The sequence below is a fragment of the Myotis brandtii genome, unplaced genomic scaffold, assembly GCF_000412655.1.
Source record: "Myotis brandtii unplaced genomic scaffold, ASM41265v1 scaffold157, whole genome shotgun sequence".
Lineage (NCBI taxonomy): Eukaryota > Metazoa > Chordata > Mammalia > Chiroptera > Vespertilionidae > Myotis > Myotis brandtii.
This window is the reverse complement of record NW_005355708.1, coordinates 3,643,217-3,658,268: the sequence shown is the minus strand read 5'-3', so window position 1 is coordinate 3,658,268 and position 15,052 is coordinate 3,643,217. Positions and strand designations below refer to the sequence as shown.

Genomic DNA, 15,052 nt, shown 5'->3' with positions numbered 1-15,052 from the left:
GAGAAGCTGTCCCAGAAGCCCAGAAAGCAGAGGGGATGTGGGCAACCCCCACACTTTACAGCTGGGGACATGGTGCCCCTGAGAGTCTCCCCCAAAAGGGAGGCTAAAAGAGTCCTCACTAAAGAGTATTTTCCAATCAGAAGTCTTGACTCCTGCTAAACCTTGGCCCAGGGCTCCAGAGGGCAGCTCCCCCCACCCCGGGTTTGCTCAGCCCAGTTCTTGAGGGAGCAGCAGGAGGGATGGGGAAGCCAGAAAAAAATCCCCAAATAAGGCTCCCAAGAGGCCTCCTGAGGCCCCGCCCCCTCTCTCCTGTCTCCGCCTCCCAGCAGGTGCCATGGGATGCTCACTCAGACCCCTGACCCCACCATTGCCCCAAACCCCCTATGGCTCTGAGGAGAGAGGTGCCCACATACCCAGCAAACTCATGAGCCCGCCCAGCCCTCCAGCTGTGTCCATTCTCCTTATCCTATCACCCACGAGGTGGCAAGAAGCCCTGTGATGAGGACACGGAGCCTCGAAGGAGCCCCCTGAGACCTGCTTGCCCCTGGCCCAGCCTGCTGCCCCCCAAAATGAATAACATGAGCCACAGAGCAGCCCCAAGGTGGGCTCCCAGAGGCCACGCTGGAGCCAAGCTGTCCTGGGCCCCCTGAGGCCCTGTGACAGCCCCCGAATGGATTCCAGGTTGGGCAGGAGATGTGGGAGAAGCCATGGTCCCCACAGAGCCCTCCCCAGCGCCCACCTTGTTCTTCAGGTCCTCGATGGTGTGGTAGTAGTGGCTGTAGTCGCGGGCGGGCCCCGGGGCCTGCTTCTGGTACCAGTCCCGGATCTTCACCTCCAGCTCCGTGTTGGCCTCCTCCAGGGCGCGCACCTTGTCCAGGTAGGAGGCCAGGCGGTCGTTGAGGTTCTGCATGGTGGCCTTCTCGCCTCCCGCCAGCAGCCCGTCGACACCCCCAAAGCTGCTGCCATAGCCACTGCCAGAGCCGAAGCTGTAGCAGCTGGAGTAGCTGCCGCTCCCCAGGGCACTGCCCAGGGAGCTGCCCAGGCCACTGGCAGACCCCAGCCTGCAGGAGCCGGCACCCAGGCCGCTAGACAGCCGGCAGGAGGTGCGGGATGAACCCCCCAGGCCGGAGGAGCCCTTGATGGAGCTGGAGGAGGTGAACTGGCGGATGGTGGTGGTCATGGTGGTGGCAGTGGGTGGCAGGCAGGCACAGAGAGGACTAGAGAGGAGAGAAGCCTGAGGTGCCTTTGTGGCTGGGGCTCGCCTGCCTCCTTTATAACAGGCCGAGTGGTGGGCGGGGGCAGCGATGACAATAGGCTTGCTCCTCTTTCCATTCCCCTGGGCTTTCATCACCCCTGGCGGGCGGCCAGCTCCCAGGTGCCTGTGGGCCCCCTCCCCTCCCACCACCGGGGCTTTGCCTCATTTCTCCGAAACCCCTATGCTGGGTGTTTGCATGTGCGTGTGCGTGTCTCTGTTCTTAAGCCCGTCACCTGTGATTCAGGCAGGCCCTCGAGCTACGCTTTCCCATGACCTAATACGGGGAAGAGGAGAGGCAGGACGTCACCGTCCCAGGCCCTCCCAGGCGGCTGCCACCCCAGCCCAGCCCACCTGGCCCCTGGGCCTGGTAGGGAAAAGGTTGGGGAACCCGGCAGCTCCCCCACCCCCAGCCTGAGGTTACTGTTCAACGTACCGGCCCAGGGCTGGGGGCTGGGGAGGCCGCGAGGATGGAGCCCCCATCCCGCTTGGCACCTGGACCTAAACCACGAGGCTCAGCACACAACACAGTCACGCTGTCAGGTTTCAGATGACCACCCCGTTTTATAGCTAAGGAGACGGGGGCTTGAGGGGGATCGTGTCCCGCTGCCCCCCACACCTGCAGAACTGGGCTGGCAGCATTTCACTCCTCATCCCACAGCTCCAGACCCCTCCCCAAGGGACCCAGCCACTCTGCCCCCCTCTGCCCAGCCCTGACCCCAGGGGAGCGCTCCTAGGGGCTACAAGTCCATCTGGCCAGTGTTCTGACCTGCCCCAACCCCGGGACTCCCTAACAGGGGGGCAAAGAGGAGCTTAGCTACCAGATGGGTAAATGATCACTGGGGAGAGAGCCTCGTGGTAAAAGGGAACTAGGAGAACCGACGGCCAGGCCCCCTTCCACCTCCCTAGCCCTCCTACACCCCAAGAGGCCTCAGGGTAAGGTGAGGGCATGCACCTTCGCATTCCTGAGACCCTCCCAGCCAGTCCCCCCACACACACAGCCTTCCCCTGACAAGGCCCTTCCGGATGGACCCTGAGCTGCCCTACAGCGCTCCCCTGCCCAGCCACCACCCCAGGCCCGGCCTGGGTCCCAGCGCACCGGCAGACAGGTTGGGCGGAATGTGGTCGTGTCTCAGGCTGCCGATGGCTTCCACTTCCCAGGCAGGCCTGGACAGCCCCCGCCAGCAGCCAACAGAGATTCCCCAATAGCCCGGCAGCTGCCAAGCACCAAAGCAAACAAGACAGCCCCCCACGCTCACTTACACAGCGGTCACCCCGCCCGACACACACCCCCGAGCTGGGCAGAGCTGGTCTGGTTTCCCGGCTGTGCCGCTGCCACCTCCTCTCACCCATCCATGTCCCGGACCACCCTTCAGGAAGCCCTGCCCCGCCTCTCTCCCCCAGACGGAGGTGAAGGCGGGAGAGTCTATAATAGACACAGCTCCCTGGGAGCTCTTGGGGCCCTCCCAGGGGCCAGCACAGGCAATGGCGACCCCAAGGGCTGCTTCTCAGACACAGTCCCAGCTTGTGGGGCTGTCCCATCCCTGAGCCAGAGGTCCTCCTGCCTCCTTCCCTCTTGTCCTTCCAGGAGCCCCAGGCCTGGTTGAGGTGGGTAGAACTGATTGGCAGGTGACAAGCACCACCCCCCAAAATTTTTTAAATATATTTTTATTGATTTCAGAGAGGATGGGAGAGGGAGAGATAGAAGCATCAATGATGAGAGAGAATCACTGATGGGCTGCCTCCTGCATGCCTCACACTGGGGATCAAGCCCGAAACCTGGGCTTGTGGCCCTGACCGGGAATCAAACCACGACCTCCTGGTTTACAGGTCGATACTCAACCACTGAGCCACGCCAGCCGGGCATCCACCACCCCAAAATTTAACAGACTCTCCTCCTCCCCCAGTCCTCCAGCCCACACCACCCTACACCAATGACCACACTGGACCCCAGGAGGCATTGAATTCAGGCCAAGCTTTAATAGTGGTCACTGGGGCCAATTCGGGAGGCCCCCCGGCGAGGGCTTTGGGAAGCAGGTACAGAAAGGCAACAGCTCTCGGGCAGTGGCCCCGACGGGCGCCTGGGGCTCAGCAGTAACGTGCTGGGGGCTGGAGGCGATGGCTGCCCCGTGGCCCTCGAGGCTGGGCTGTTGCAAGTGGGAAGGGCTCAGTGCGTAGAGCGGTGGACCTGCTCCCGGGAGGTGACCACCTTGCCATCCTGGACCTCCTCCACGATGGTGCGCACCTGGCGGCTGGTCACCGTGGCTGCAGAGGGAAGGGGGGGGGGGGCAGGGAACCTCAGGCCAGAGCCCCTCCCCCATCTCCCACACAGAAGGGTCCTCCGACTCGCCCCCCTCCCCTGGGCAGGACGGGGCAGACTCTTACCTTCCCGCGTGGGCTGTGAGGCCAGGAACGAGGAGTACTGGTTGGCCAGGCTGCAGGGAGGGAGAGGGGACCTGTCAACCCAGGGGTGATGCCTGGGAGCCCTGTCCCCCGGGAGGAGAAGCAGCTGGGGAGCCCCAGGGTGAGGGGAGAGAGGTCCCAGAAAACCAAAGAGGAATCCCAGCTGGGAGTGCACGGAAAAGAATGACAACCGCAAGGGTCAAAGGGCACAGGCCCAGTGGGCAGGAGTACAGAAAGGGGCCACCCCAACAGAGGCCCAGAGGCCCTTTGCAGCTAGCCAGGGATGTACAAGGAGAAGCTGAGCAGTTTTTCTGTATCTAGAAGGGCCCCACAAATAGACTCGATTAAAGCAAGAGAGACTGTGGTTAGACTATAGGGGGACTTCACCCTCTTCAGGATACAAAAAAGCTGGAGCACATGACTAAGCATGGAGACTCCAGGACGGTCTCAGCCCTTTTACAGCAGGGTCCCGATCCACCTTCCCAGCTCCAAACCAGATGCCGCCCTGGTCCCATCCTGGGTAATGGCGTCGCCAACCACAAGTCATGGGAACCAGAAACCCAGGCTCATCGTTACCCAGGCCTTCGCGTGCTCACTCAGCACTGATTGAGTCCCGCTGTGAGCCACGCTCGCCCCACGCCCAGGCCTTTCCCTGCCCCTGCCCCTTCCTCCCAGCAGGCGGCCGACTCCCTGCTCCAGCCTCCTGGCAGGTCCCGTGCCCCCCTGGCCTCGCTGATGCAGCTCTCCTTCTGCAGCCAGAGTGAAGGCTCTGAGACCTCTTGATCATACCCATCCGGCACAAAGCCCCTCCCTGGCACCCCCATGCCTACACCACCGAGTCAGCTGGCTCTAAGGTGGCCTTCAGTGCTCCTCTCAGCCAGACCCCAGCCAGCGGTCTCCGTGTCGCCCCCTGCAAGCCTCCACACCTCCTCCTGGCCTTTGCTGGGGCTGCCCCTGCAGTTCAGTCGCCCCTCCCTGGGCGAAGCATGTGCCCAGGTGCCCCCACTCACTGGGCGTCCTCGCCCTCCAGCAGGCGGCGGTAGGTGGCGATCTCCTGCTCCAGCCGCGTCTTCACGTCCAGCAGCACCTGGTACTCGTGGTTCTGACGCTCCATGTCACAGCGGAGCTCGCCCAGCTGCTGCTCGATGCTGCCGATGAGCCCCTGCAGCTGGGCCAGCTGCGCCCCGTAGCGCGCCTCTGTCTCCGCAAGGCTGCCCTCCAGCGATGCTTTCTGTGGGCCAAAGCGCAGGCGGATGGATAAGACGGAGGCGAGACCCTTCCCCACCCAGAGGAGGAGCCCACCGTGGGGGGTTGTGGGTGCAGCCAGTAACTAGGCGGGGTGGTAACTGGGGCAGCGAGGGGCCATGTCACTGGGTGAAGTGACATTTGTGAGGGAGTCTGGTTCTCCGAGTGGGGGTAGCCCTGGGATGGCAGGGAGGAGGCAGGGAGGCAGGGAGGGGAGGGACGGAGGCCCTACCATGCTGAGCTGGGACTGCAGCTCAATCTCCAGGTTCTGCACGGAGCGGCGGAGCTCGGAGATCTCCGTCCTGTGGCTCTGCAGGGCCTCGGTGTTGGTGGCCACCTCGCGGTTCAGCTCCTCGGTCTGGAAGCAGGTGGGCCGTGGGGGCTTGAGGAGGCTTGTGGAGGTGGGGCCGGGGGCAGGGGCCACCCCTGAGCCCTGACCTCCCGGACTTGCTCCGCCAGCACCTCGCTGGCCTCTGTGGGGCCCCAATCCTCGGTGCCCACATGGGTTCACACAGACACCCTGGGTGCCCACATGGGCCCTCAGCGGGATTCGCCCTGCTTTGCGGGCATCTGCATTAGTTGCTGCCCCCGAGCTGTGACATTGGCCAGACAGGCCTGGGTTTTATCTTTCTGTGCCTGTTCCTGTCGCTTCTCCGTGTGTCTTCTAAGGGTCTGAGTTATGCATCCAAACACACACATTTCCTACAAAGGCCTGTGCGGGAGGAGCCCTCGCTGAGGGGGAGACCTGGTTCCCCAGGCCGCACCCGAGGGTGGTGTGAGCCTGGGGCCTCTCCCGGCCTCATGATCAGCGTCTAAACTTGAGGGTTGGTCCAGCTGGTTTCCAAAGGCCCTTCCAGATGGCACAGGCTGTGCGGCTACACGTTCTCCGGCCCACACTCCGCACTCCGTACATGCACACACAGGTGCGCTCACACCTGCTCACGCATGTGTCTTCTAAGGGTCTGAGTTATGCATCCAAACACACACATTTCCTACAAAGGCCTGTGCGGGAGGAGCCCTCGCTGGGGGGGAGACCCGGTTCCCCAGGCCGCACCCGAGGGTGGTGTGAGCCTGGGGCCTCTCCCGGCCTCACGATCAGCGTCTAAACTTGAGGGTTGGTCCAACTGGTTTCCAAAGGCCCTTCCAGATGGCACAGTCTGTGTGGCTACACGTTCTCCGGCCCACACTCCGCACTCCGCACTCCGCACATGCACGCACAGGTGCGCGCACACCTGCTCACTCGGGCCACCCACCTTGGTGAAGAACCAGTCCTCGGCTTCCTTGCGGTTCTTCTCCGCTATCTTCTCGTACTGGTCGCGCATCTCGTTCAGGATGCGGCTCAGGTCCACGCCGGGGGCGGCGTCCATCTCCACGCTGACGTCCCCGCCCACCTGGCCTCGCAGGGCGTTCATTTCCTGGGCAGAGAGGAGAGCAGGCGCTCACCCAGGGCCACCCGGGGAGAGAGCCTGCGGCCCGCCTTCTCCACCTGGGGACACAGGTGTCAATGACAGACGGACAGACGCAGACAGGCCAACAGCTCCTCGCCCTGAAGGTGGAGGCAGAGGTCATGGCTCCAATGTGCAGGGCTGTGGATATCAGACATCTTCCCCAACACACACTCAGGACCCATCCCCAGTGTATGCTGTTTGTCCATCCCCAACTCTCTGTCATGAGAGGGCACGAGCCAGGACAAGCTCACCACCCTTGTCGCCCACGGCCGGCCATGCGGCACAGCAGGGGGAAAGCAGCCCCAGGACCAGATCTCGTTAGGAAATGCAACCCCTATAACCAGCCTCAAAGCCAATTGGAGACACTTGCTGGGGTTCTGATACTCGGGGATCGGGCTCCCCCAGCTCAGGGTGGCCCAGAGGTCAGCTGAGAAGGAAGCCACAGGTTCATTAGTCCCCCTACAGGGTCTTAGGTTGAGTCTTGGGGTCCCTGGGATCCAGAGTTCTCTGAAAAAGGAGGTGGGAGAGGTGGCAGAGTGGTGGAGTTGGCCCTGGATGTGGACATGGGTGGGACAGATTGGAGGGAAGATGCCTGTGCAGCCTTGGATAAATCCCTCAACCTCTCTGAGCCTCCGTTTCTTCACTGGTAAAGGGGAGAACGCGCACCCTTCTCGCAGCGCTGGTTGGTGTCAGGTGAGACCATTGCTGTGAATCACTGTATGTGCTGGGAAGATGACTATCACCCCTGTAATTAATTGTAGTAATCAGCGTGCCTGTTCTTCGACTGCGATCTCATTAGATCGTTAATTGCCACCACACAGTGAGCCGTGCCTTCGGGGACATGGAAAGGACCTTGGTGGGGAGAAGGCCCTCCAGGCCTCCCCCAGGGCCCTCCGAGGGTCACCCAGGTCAGGGCCAGGCACCCACCCTGGATGGGTGCTGGGTGCAGAGCAGGGCCCTGGCCCAGGCAGATCGGGAGGCCCCAGCCTTGCTTGTCCCCAGGCGAGTTTCTCCTGCGGTCACTCCCTCGCTGGCCTCACCTCCTCGTGGTTCTTCCGCAGGTAGGCCAGCTCCTCCTTCAGGTTCTCGATCTGCATCTCCAGGTCGGCCCTGGCCAGGGTCAGCTCGTCCAGCACCCGGCGCAGGCCGTTGGTGTCGCCCTCCACGCTCATGCGCAGGTTCAGCTCCATCTCATACCTGGGAGGGGTGGAGGCATGAGCCATGGAGGACCACCAGCCCCCCACACCCCCCCCCCACACCTCGTGCACACAGAGGGCCCGGTGATGTGCAGAGCTGGACCCACCGCCAGCAGCCCCGGAGGCCCAGACTCACTTGGTGCGGAAGTCATCGGCCGCCAGGCGGGCGTTGTCGATCTGCAGCACCAGGCTGGCATTGTCGATGGTGGCGGCCAGGATCTGGGGGAGAGCGATGATGGGCTCCGTGAGCAAGCACCCTCAGCAGCCCCGGGAAGACTCTGCACCCCTCTCGCAGCTCTTTGGAGAGTGTGCCGAGTGAAGGAGGGTCCCTGTGGTGTGGTCTCCTCCTCTGAGGACCCGGCTGGGGGACTCACAGAGTAGTAGAGGCACTGTGCCCAGGCATAGGTAACCATGATGCCAGGGGACCCACATATACCCCTCAACAACCATGGGGTCACTGCCCAAGCCACCTGGACCTGGCTTCCTCTTTCCCAATGAACTTCACCTCTAGACTCAGTTTGCCACCTCCTCCAGGAAGCCCTCATCAGTTCCTCACCAGGGTCCCTCCTTCTGGACAGACCTCCTCCCTGCCCCTCTCTCTTTCACAGCACTTCTCCCGAGTGTGATTTTTCCATGACTTTTAATTCTTTCCTCCTCCCATGAGCTCTGAGATTCAGGGGACAAGGCCACGTCTGTCTCCTTCCCCAGCTCTGGGCATAGTACCTGGGCCAGAGTTGGCCCTGAGGAAACACTCGTTTAATTAGGTGATTAATTAATTAGTGAGGTTACCACTGGCCCCGCCGCAAATCTAGGGCAAAGTTTTCTTTTCCCACTGGGTCATCAGGAGGCTTAAATGAGAACAAGGGAGACTCGGGAAGGAGCAGAAGGTTCGTTATTATTACTGCTGCTGTCATTGTTGTTGTGAGAAATGCCCAAGAGAAACTCCAGTCAAGACCCATGGAGTTGGCGGGGCGAGCGAGGCCCAGCCGGAGCAGATCAGCGGGGTGGAATTTGGAATTTTTGGAGGCTGAGGGTAGAAGGTGTAAGCTTCGGCAGTAGGCTCACCCTGGGTCAGGCCCCAGGTTTCCAGACTGAGCCGGGGCCAGTTTGTTAGCCACCCCAGGGCCTCAGTGGGCCCGTCTCACTCACCTCCCCACTCAGAATGCTGATTGGGTCCGGCGAGGGGCCAGGGTCATTGCCAAAACCCCTGAGGGGCACAGTGACTCAGAGGGAGGAGGCCTGGTGCGGGGTTCACTGGGGTTGGTGGTGAGGAGCTGGCCGACCGCGAATGGATTGGGGAACACACTGACTCACCGGGGCTCCCCTGGGCGCCCCGCTGCCCAGACCAAGCCCAGTATCTGATCTGGCTCTCCCAGTAGCACTGCTGCCAGGGAACAGCTGCAGGAATTCCCCGCCTGGCGCAGGTCCCAGGCAGGAACCCGCAAAGCCCCCCGAAAGGCAGCACCACGCCTGGTTCTCCACCAGGAAACGGAGCAAGTCTGACCGCGGGCGCCAGCCAGGCCGCACCCCTGCTGCCCTCGAGCCGAGCCTGGCTCTCTGGCTCTCATTGACCTCCCCGCTGCCTCTGGGGGTTGCAACACTAGGACCCTGCAGGGGCGGGTTCGTGCAGAAAACCCAAGTACCACGTCCACAGAATGCCAAGACCATGTTCTTAGAGGGAGAGAGAGGGAGAGAGAAAGAGAGAGAGAGAGAGAGAGAGAGAGAGAGAGAGATCCATCAGACTAAGAAAAATCCCTTCCCTGAAGTTTCCAGTCTGAGAGGAAAGACACAGCTCCTTCCTTCAGGACCCACCCCCCAATCTGCCAAGAGAGACACAGGCTCTGCCCTCAGGAAGCCCCAGAGTGACCCAAGAGAGACACAGGCTCTGCCCTCAGGAAGCCCCAGAGTGACCCGCATGGAGGGAGTGAAGAGGACCCACAACAAAGGCAGCCGCGAGTACCTGCCAACCTCAGTGAAATCCGCACAATGAGCAGGGCATAGACTGAACCTCAACGTGTTGAAGGAACCCCAAGATCTGGGGGGAAGAGGCAAGTGCCATCCATCCAGGAGGACTGCCTGGAGGAGGTGAGGCAGGCAGAGCCAGAGGGGAATGGCTCTGACGCCTCCCTGCTCATGTTCCATCCCCCAGCAGCCAACACCAACCTCTCCCCCGCCTCTGTGCCTTTGCCTACGCCATCCTCTATACCTGGGATGCCGTCTGCTGCCTTCGAGATTCTGAGCCCCCAACCCTGCTGCTCCTCCATCACCACCCGAACATGCACCGCCCCCCTCAGAAAGAGAGAACTCCAAACAACCTCCCTGCATGGGGTGTCCTCCAGGCCTGAGTCCAGGGAGTGAATGAATGATGGAGACCTAAGATAGGAATGTTCGCTCAGGTGGGATGGGATGAGTCAGAAGCAGGTACTAAGGACAGAGGGCAGAGGGCAGGGAGCTGCCTGGTCCACGCACCTTGCTCTTCAGCTCCTCGATGGCCTTGAAGTAGTGGCTGTAGTCCCGGGCAGGCTCGGGGCCCTGCTTCTTGTACCAGTCTCGGATCTTCACCTCCAGGTCGGCGTTGGCCTCCTCCAGGGCGCGCACCTTCTCCAGGTAGGAGGCCAGGCGGTCGTTGAGGTTCTGCATGGTCTCCTTCTCGCCGCCCCCCAGCAGGGCGTCCGACACACTGTAGCTGGAGCCGTAGCCCCCACCCAGGTTGCAGGAGTAGCCCCCGCTGTAGCCACCCCCCATGCCTGCCATGAAGCGGGACGAATTGACCGACATGTTGCCACAGCTCCCGGCTCCCAGGAGGCTGGGGGCTCGGCAGGCGCCCCCGACACGGACCGTGGACACCCGAGAGAAACCCCCGGTGGGCATGCCCAGGCCCTTGATAGAGCCGGAGGTGGAGAACTGGCGGAAGCTGGTGGTGGTGGCAGCCATGGTGTCCCCTGGCCAGGAGCAGAGTCTGGTCTGGACAGAGACCCTGGGCAGCCCTTTATAGCCGGGCTGTGGGGGGCTGGGCCCCTGGCCCTTGAAGTCAGAGCCAGAACCCCAGCCCAGTAATTTCCTTCTGTATCAGCCGCCCAGGGCCTGAGGCTCAGGCTGGACATGCTGAGTGCACCCCCCAGGCCCCTCTCCTGCCCGAGCCTGGCCTGGGCCCCGGCCTCTTAGGAGCCCATTGTTCACAAACAAAGGTGGCGTTGGAGCCGCAGCCCCCAGGCTAGGGTGATCCTGCATCCGCAGCAGCAATTAGGCCTCTGAGCTCATTCTGGGGGGAGCTGGAGAACCCAGCCCAGGGAGCCAGAAAAGGCCCGAACAAGGCTCCACAGGCCTGAACCCCGGGGCTGCCCTGGCCCCCCACCCAGCATTCCTGGCCCCTAGGATACAGTGAGAGACTTGGGGGGCCACCCTCGCCCATGTCCAAGGGCCCTAAGGAGCCCCTCAGGCTGAGAGGGTGAATCTGCCTCTGACCTGGGGAGCCCCCAGATCTCTTGGGGTCCTCCCAAGTCTGTGGCCCTGGCCTGGGGAGCCCCTTACCTAAGGGGAATAGACACACTGTTGGCCTCTGGGAGCTTTGGATCCAAGTGTGACAGGAGGTCAGGTCATGGGCCTCAGCTTCCTCCTTGGTAAAATGAGGATAATGCCCGTCTCCCCGTCTCTGGAGGACTCTGCAGAGGAGGGTTAGGGTGACCACTGCTCATCCCCTCCCCGCCCCAGTACCTGAGAAAAGCCATTCCCGGGGGGCCCCCCGCTAGGAGGCATGAGGGGGAGAAGCAGGGTCCCTCTGTGGGCTCTGCCCCTGCGCCCTGCCCTGCGAGGGAGCAGCAGGATCCCACATCCTGGCGGCTGGCACCCGCCACCGCCTGCCGACAAGGCGATTACCAGCCTAATCTCGGCGGCGCTAATGATTTAGGCCCTGCCAGGGCACTGGCGTCACGGGGCCTGTCTGCATGGGGAGCTTCCAGGGAAGGCCAGGGCTCGAGGGCTGGGCAGGGGAGGGCGAGCCTGGTCCCCCGGGAAGCTTGCGGGTGGCCTGGGCGCTCCGCCACACACAGGGACAGGGAGGGAGGCCGGGTTTCCGTGCGGCTGGAGCTCCTCTGATGAGACTCGACTGCTGGAAAGACTTTCTGCTTCGAGAGTGGGTGGCCTCTTACCCACGGTGTTTCCTGGCTTGAAGAGTGGGGACAGCACGTGCCCGCCGGGAGAGAAGGGACGAACCCCAATCTTGTCCTGCTTCCGCCCTGCCTAAGACGTCTGGGGTTCTGAGGGTGGCTGGGGGGTGGAGGCAAGGGGCTCAAAGCCACGGTCAGGCCACTAGGGTTGCTCCATGAGGTTAGACATCAAGGAGGACTTCCTGGCCCGGCCAGCGTGGCTCAGTGGTTGAGCATCGACCTATGAACCAGGAGGTCACAGTTTGATTCCCCGTCAGTCAGGGCACATGTCCAGGTTGTGGGCTCCATGCCCAGTAGGGGGCGTGCAGGAGGCAGCCGATCAATAATTCTCTCTCATCATTGATGTTTCTATCTCTCTCTCCCTCTTCCTTCCTCTCTGAAATCAATAAAAATATTAAAAAAAAAAAAAAAGGACATGGCTCAACGCATCAAGAAGGTCGGAATCGTCGGTAAATACGGGACCCGTTATGGCGCCTCCCTCGGGAAAATGGCGAAGAAAACTGAAATCAGCCAGCACGCCAAGTACACCTGCTCCTTCTGTGGCAAAACCAGGATGAAGAGGCGAGCCGTGGGGACCTGGCGCTGTGGCTCCTGCATGAAAACCGTTGCTGGTGGTGCCTGGACCTACAGCACCACTTCTGCCGTCACAGTAAAGTCAGCCATCAGAAGACGGAAGGAATTGAAAGACCAGGAGAAGCTCCACAGTTTGAAACATTGCGAGCCTATAATAAATGGGTTAATTTATATAACAAAACAAAACAAAAACAAGGAAGGACTCCCTCACCCTCCAACACTGTCTCGGGGGAGAGAGGGAACCAACAGAACCTGAGGTCACCTGGGTGCGCCAGCGGCAGGCCTTGCCCCCGCGGGTCACCCTCACACAGGAGGACATGCAGTGAAGAAAGACCCCCCCCCCAGAAAGCCCTCCCCCCGAGGGCTGACTGCTCCCTCCCCTCCCCCCAGGCAGGCCTCACTCCCTCACAGAGGGATCCCCACCTTCCAGCACTGCACCCCGAGCAGAGCAGGGACCTGGGGAGGGGCCAGGCCGTGAGGCACCAACTGTCCTCAGTGCCTCTCCCTGGAGCCCACCTCCGAAGCCCCAAGACCTTAGCCTTGAGGCTCAGTTTAAAGGGGCAGAGAGCCTGGCCGGTGTGGCTCAATGGTCGAGTGTCGACCCAGGCACCAAGAGGTCGCCGGTTCAATTCCCGGTCAGGCCACATGCCCAGGTTGCCGGCTTGATCCCCAGTGTAGGAGACAACCGATCAATGTGTCTCTCTCGTCGATATTTCTCTCTCTCCCTCTCCCTTTCTCTCTAAAATCATTTTTTTTTTTAAATAAAGGGGCAAAGAATCTGTCAACCTTTCCCGTCCCTTCAAAATCACCAAGCCCTCGGCCCCATCACCACCACTCGCCCCTCTCCAGCTCCCTCGCCCTGACGTCAGGCTGCGTGCCCAGGACTGGGCCTCAGTGACTCTCGGGGCCTTTGCCCGGCTCTGCGGAGCCCCCTCTGGCAGAAAGGCCCCGAGTGCTGAAGGACAGGCCCCCTCAGCCCCTCTCCCCAGGTGAAAGGGCAGAGTCAGACCCCAGGAAGGCCGCTCGCCCCCCCAAGGAGGCCAGCCATGCCTCCCTCGCAGCCCAGGGCCAGCCCTCACCAGCTCTGCCCATCAGCGCTCCCTGGGAGGAAACAGGCTCAGGGTGCTTGACCCGGGCATTCGCGGCAGCGCCAGGCCTGGACCCAGGGCCCAAGCAGCTCCCACGCTCGCTGCCGGGGAGGAAGGCCTGGCAGGAGCCAGAGAGGGCCTCTCAGCCTCCATGCCTCCTGCTCGGGCCTGTCCTCCACCCCCAGCAGGGAGAGGCCCCTGGCAGCCGGGCAGCGCGGGGCCCGCAGCCCCCACCGTCGTCAGCATCTTGGCCCACTTAGAGGATGAGAGGAAAAGGCGGAGGAGATCCAGCCCCGGAGGCTTCTGGGAATCCAGCACACGGCGGGAGGGGACAAGAAGAGGAGGCCCCAGGGAATGGCTCCCAGCATCCCCCAGGGACCTCACACCAGCCCAAGGCTGGACTAACTCGAGGTCCCGAGTCTCTTCCCCGGGGGTTGCTCACAGCGGGCACTGGGACAGGACCAGGTGCTGCGGGAGGGTCCCTGGGGCCCCCAGGCCCTTTGATGGCAATGGGGGCACAAAGTCTAGGTGACCTGAGGGCCCCAGGACACAGCTGATGTTCCATAAGAGCATATTGATGTTGATGGAGCCCAATCCATAGCTGCCCAGCTGACCCTGGCTCCTACAGGACCCCACGCATAAACTGTCGCCCCCCTGGTTAATGCCCACCCCACCCCCACCCACAGCCGGGAGCAGCAGGTGCTCTGTAGGAGCTCGGTGAATCGCTGGGGTCATGAGCCCGGGCCGTGCACTGGGATGAGGACAGGGACCCAGGAAGGGAGCGTGTGGTCCCATCAGGTGAGGCCAGGCGAGTGGGAGGCCCCAGAGGCTGGGATGGGCTCCCAGCTGGGGCCTTGTTTGGTTAGTGAGAAGAGAACCCCAAATTCCCCAGGGATCTCAAAGACCCTCCCTCCACCCCCAGACCCCTGCCACTAGGGGGCCTGCCAGCTCCTTTCCCTGGACCCTGGGATGGGCTAGGCAGGACCATCAGGAGCTCACAGGCCCCCCCACCCCTTACCTCACCCCTGAAGCACTCCCACAGGGCCAGGCATGCCCTCGGAAGTGCACCCTCCCCAGCCACACCCGCCCGGCGGGATCCTCTTCCTCCTCATTCTGTTTCCTCAGCCTCCTCCTGAGGCCCGGCCCGCCCGCCCAGGTCCACCCACTAACGATTTGTGTGTAGCTCCCATTGGGGGCCCCACCCTCTGCCTCCTGGGGGCGGTGGGAGATGGGGAACTTTCCTGGGGCTCTGGGAGCCTCCTCCCAGCGAGGAGAGTGAGAAGCAAGGGTCCCCCAGGGGTCCTGTCACGGGTGCTCCCCCTGGGGACAAGCAGACTCAGCCCCGCCCCTGACTGGTTTCCAGGAACCATCCATCTAGGTTGAACCCAAGACACAGGATACAGACACTTGCAGACACCTCGCCCTTCCAAGCAGTGACGTCATTGCCCAAGGCCCCTCCCCAGAAAGGATCCGGAGGCCTGAGTGCCCCCATGGGACCCAGGGCCGGGGAGGGCAAGGGAGGCAGGGAGGGCCAGACCAGTAGGGAGGGGTGGGGAGGAAGTCTGGGAAGGGGACCCTGGGCCTGGCCGAGGCACATGTGGGACCTCTTTCTGCCTCCCATGGGCTGGAATACTCCCACCCCCCAGAGCTGCCTTCTCCCCCTGCCCTTCCCTCCCTCTCC

The 15,052-nt window shown here is 62.4% G+C and overlaps 3 protein-coding genes across 3 annotated transcripts in view; 1 reads left to right on the top strand and 2 right to left on the bottom strand.

The window, feature by feature from the left end:
- The window catches only part of KRT17 (keratin 17, type I), a 5,459-nt gene extending 4,158 nt beyond the window's left edge, over positions 1 to 1,301 (bottom strand). The window contains exon 1 of the mRNA XM_005861820.2: positions 740 to 1,301. Within this exon, the coding sequence (XP_005861882.1) occupies positions 740 to 1,180 (441 nt within the window). The 5' untranslated portion in view covers positions 1,181 to 1,301. The remainder of the gene's footprint in view (positions 1 to 739) is intronic.
- A 1,914-nt stretch (positions 1,302 to 3,215) lies between these two features.
- LOC102240084 (keratin, type I cytoskeletal 42) lies at positions 3,216 to 10,493 on the bottom strand. Its single transcript, XM_005861962.2, has 8 exons — positions 10,014 to 10,493; positions 7,681 to 7,763; positions 7,389 to 7,545; positions 6,154 to 6,315; positions 5,133 to 5,258; positions 4,666 to 4,886; positions 3,638 to 3,687; positions 3,216 to 3,517 (listed from the first exon to the last, which is right to left on the bottom strand). The coding sequence occupies exons 1-8, from the start codon at positions 10,476 to 10,478 to the stop codon at positions 3,420 to 3,422; spliced, it is 1,362 nt and encodes a 453-aa protein (XP_005862024.1). The 5' UTR covers positions 10,479 to 10,493; the 3' UTR covers positions 3,216 to 3,419.
- A 1,632-nt stretch (positions 10,494 to 12,125) lies between these two features.
- Positions 12,126 to 12,539, top strand: LOC102239780 (putative 60S ribosomal protein L37a). Its single transcript, XM_014536210.1, has one exon. The coding sequence runs from the start codon at positions 12,126 to 12,128 to the stop codon at positions 12,537 to 12,539; it is 414 nt and encodes a 137-aa protein (XP_014391696.1).
- The last annotated feature ends 2,513 nt before the right edge of the window (positions 12,540 to 15,052 follow it).

What these genes read in the sequence shown, in the direction of transcription:
- LOC102239780 (XM_014536210.1), top strand. Translation starts at nt 12,126, where the DNA reads ATGGCTCAACGCATCAAGAAGGTCGGAATCGTCGGTAAATACGGGACC.
- LOC102240084 (XM_005861962.2), bottom strand. Translation starts at nt 10,478, where the DNA reads ATGGCTGCCACCACCACCAGCTTCCGCCAGTTCTCCACCTCCGGCTCT. An exon ending in TCGAGGAGCTGAAGAGCAAG is followed by an intron (nt 7,764 to 10,013) that starts GTGCGTGGACCA and finishes GCTCTCCCCCAG; the next exon opens with ATCCTGGCCGCCACCATCGA. An exon ending in GCCGATGACTTCCGCACCAA is followed by an intron (nt 7,546 to 7,680) that starts GTGAGTCTGGGC and finishes CACCCCTCCCAG; the next exon opens with GTATGAGATGGAGCTGAACC.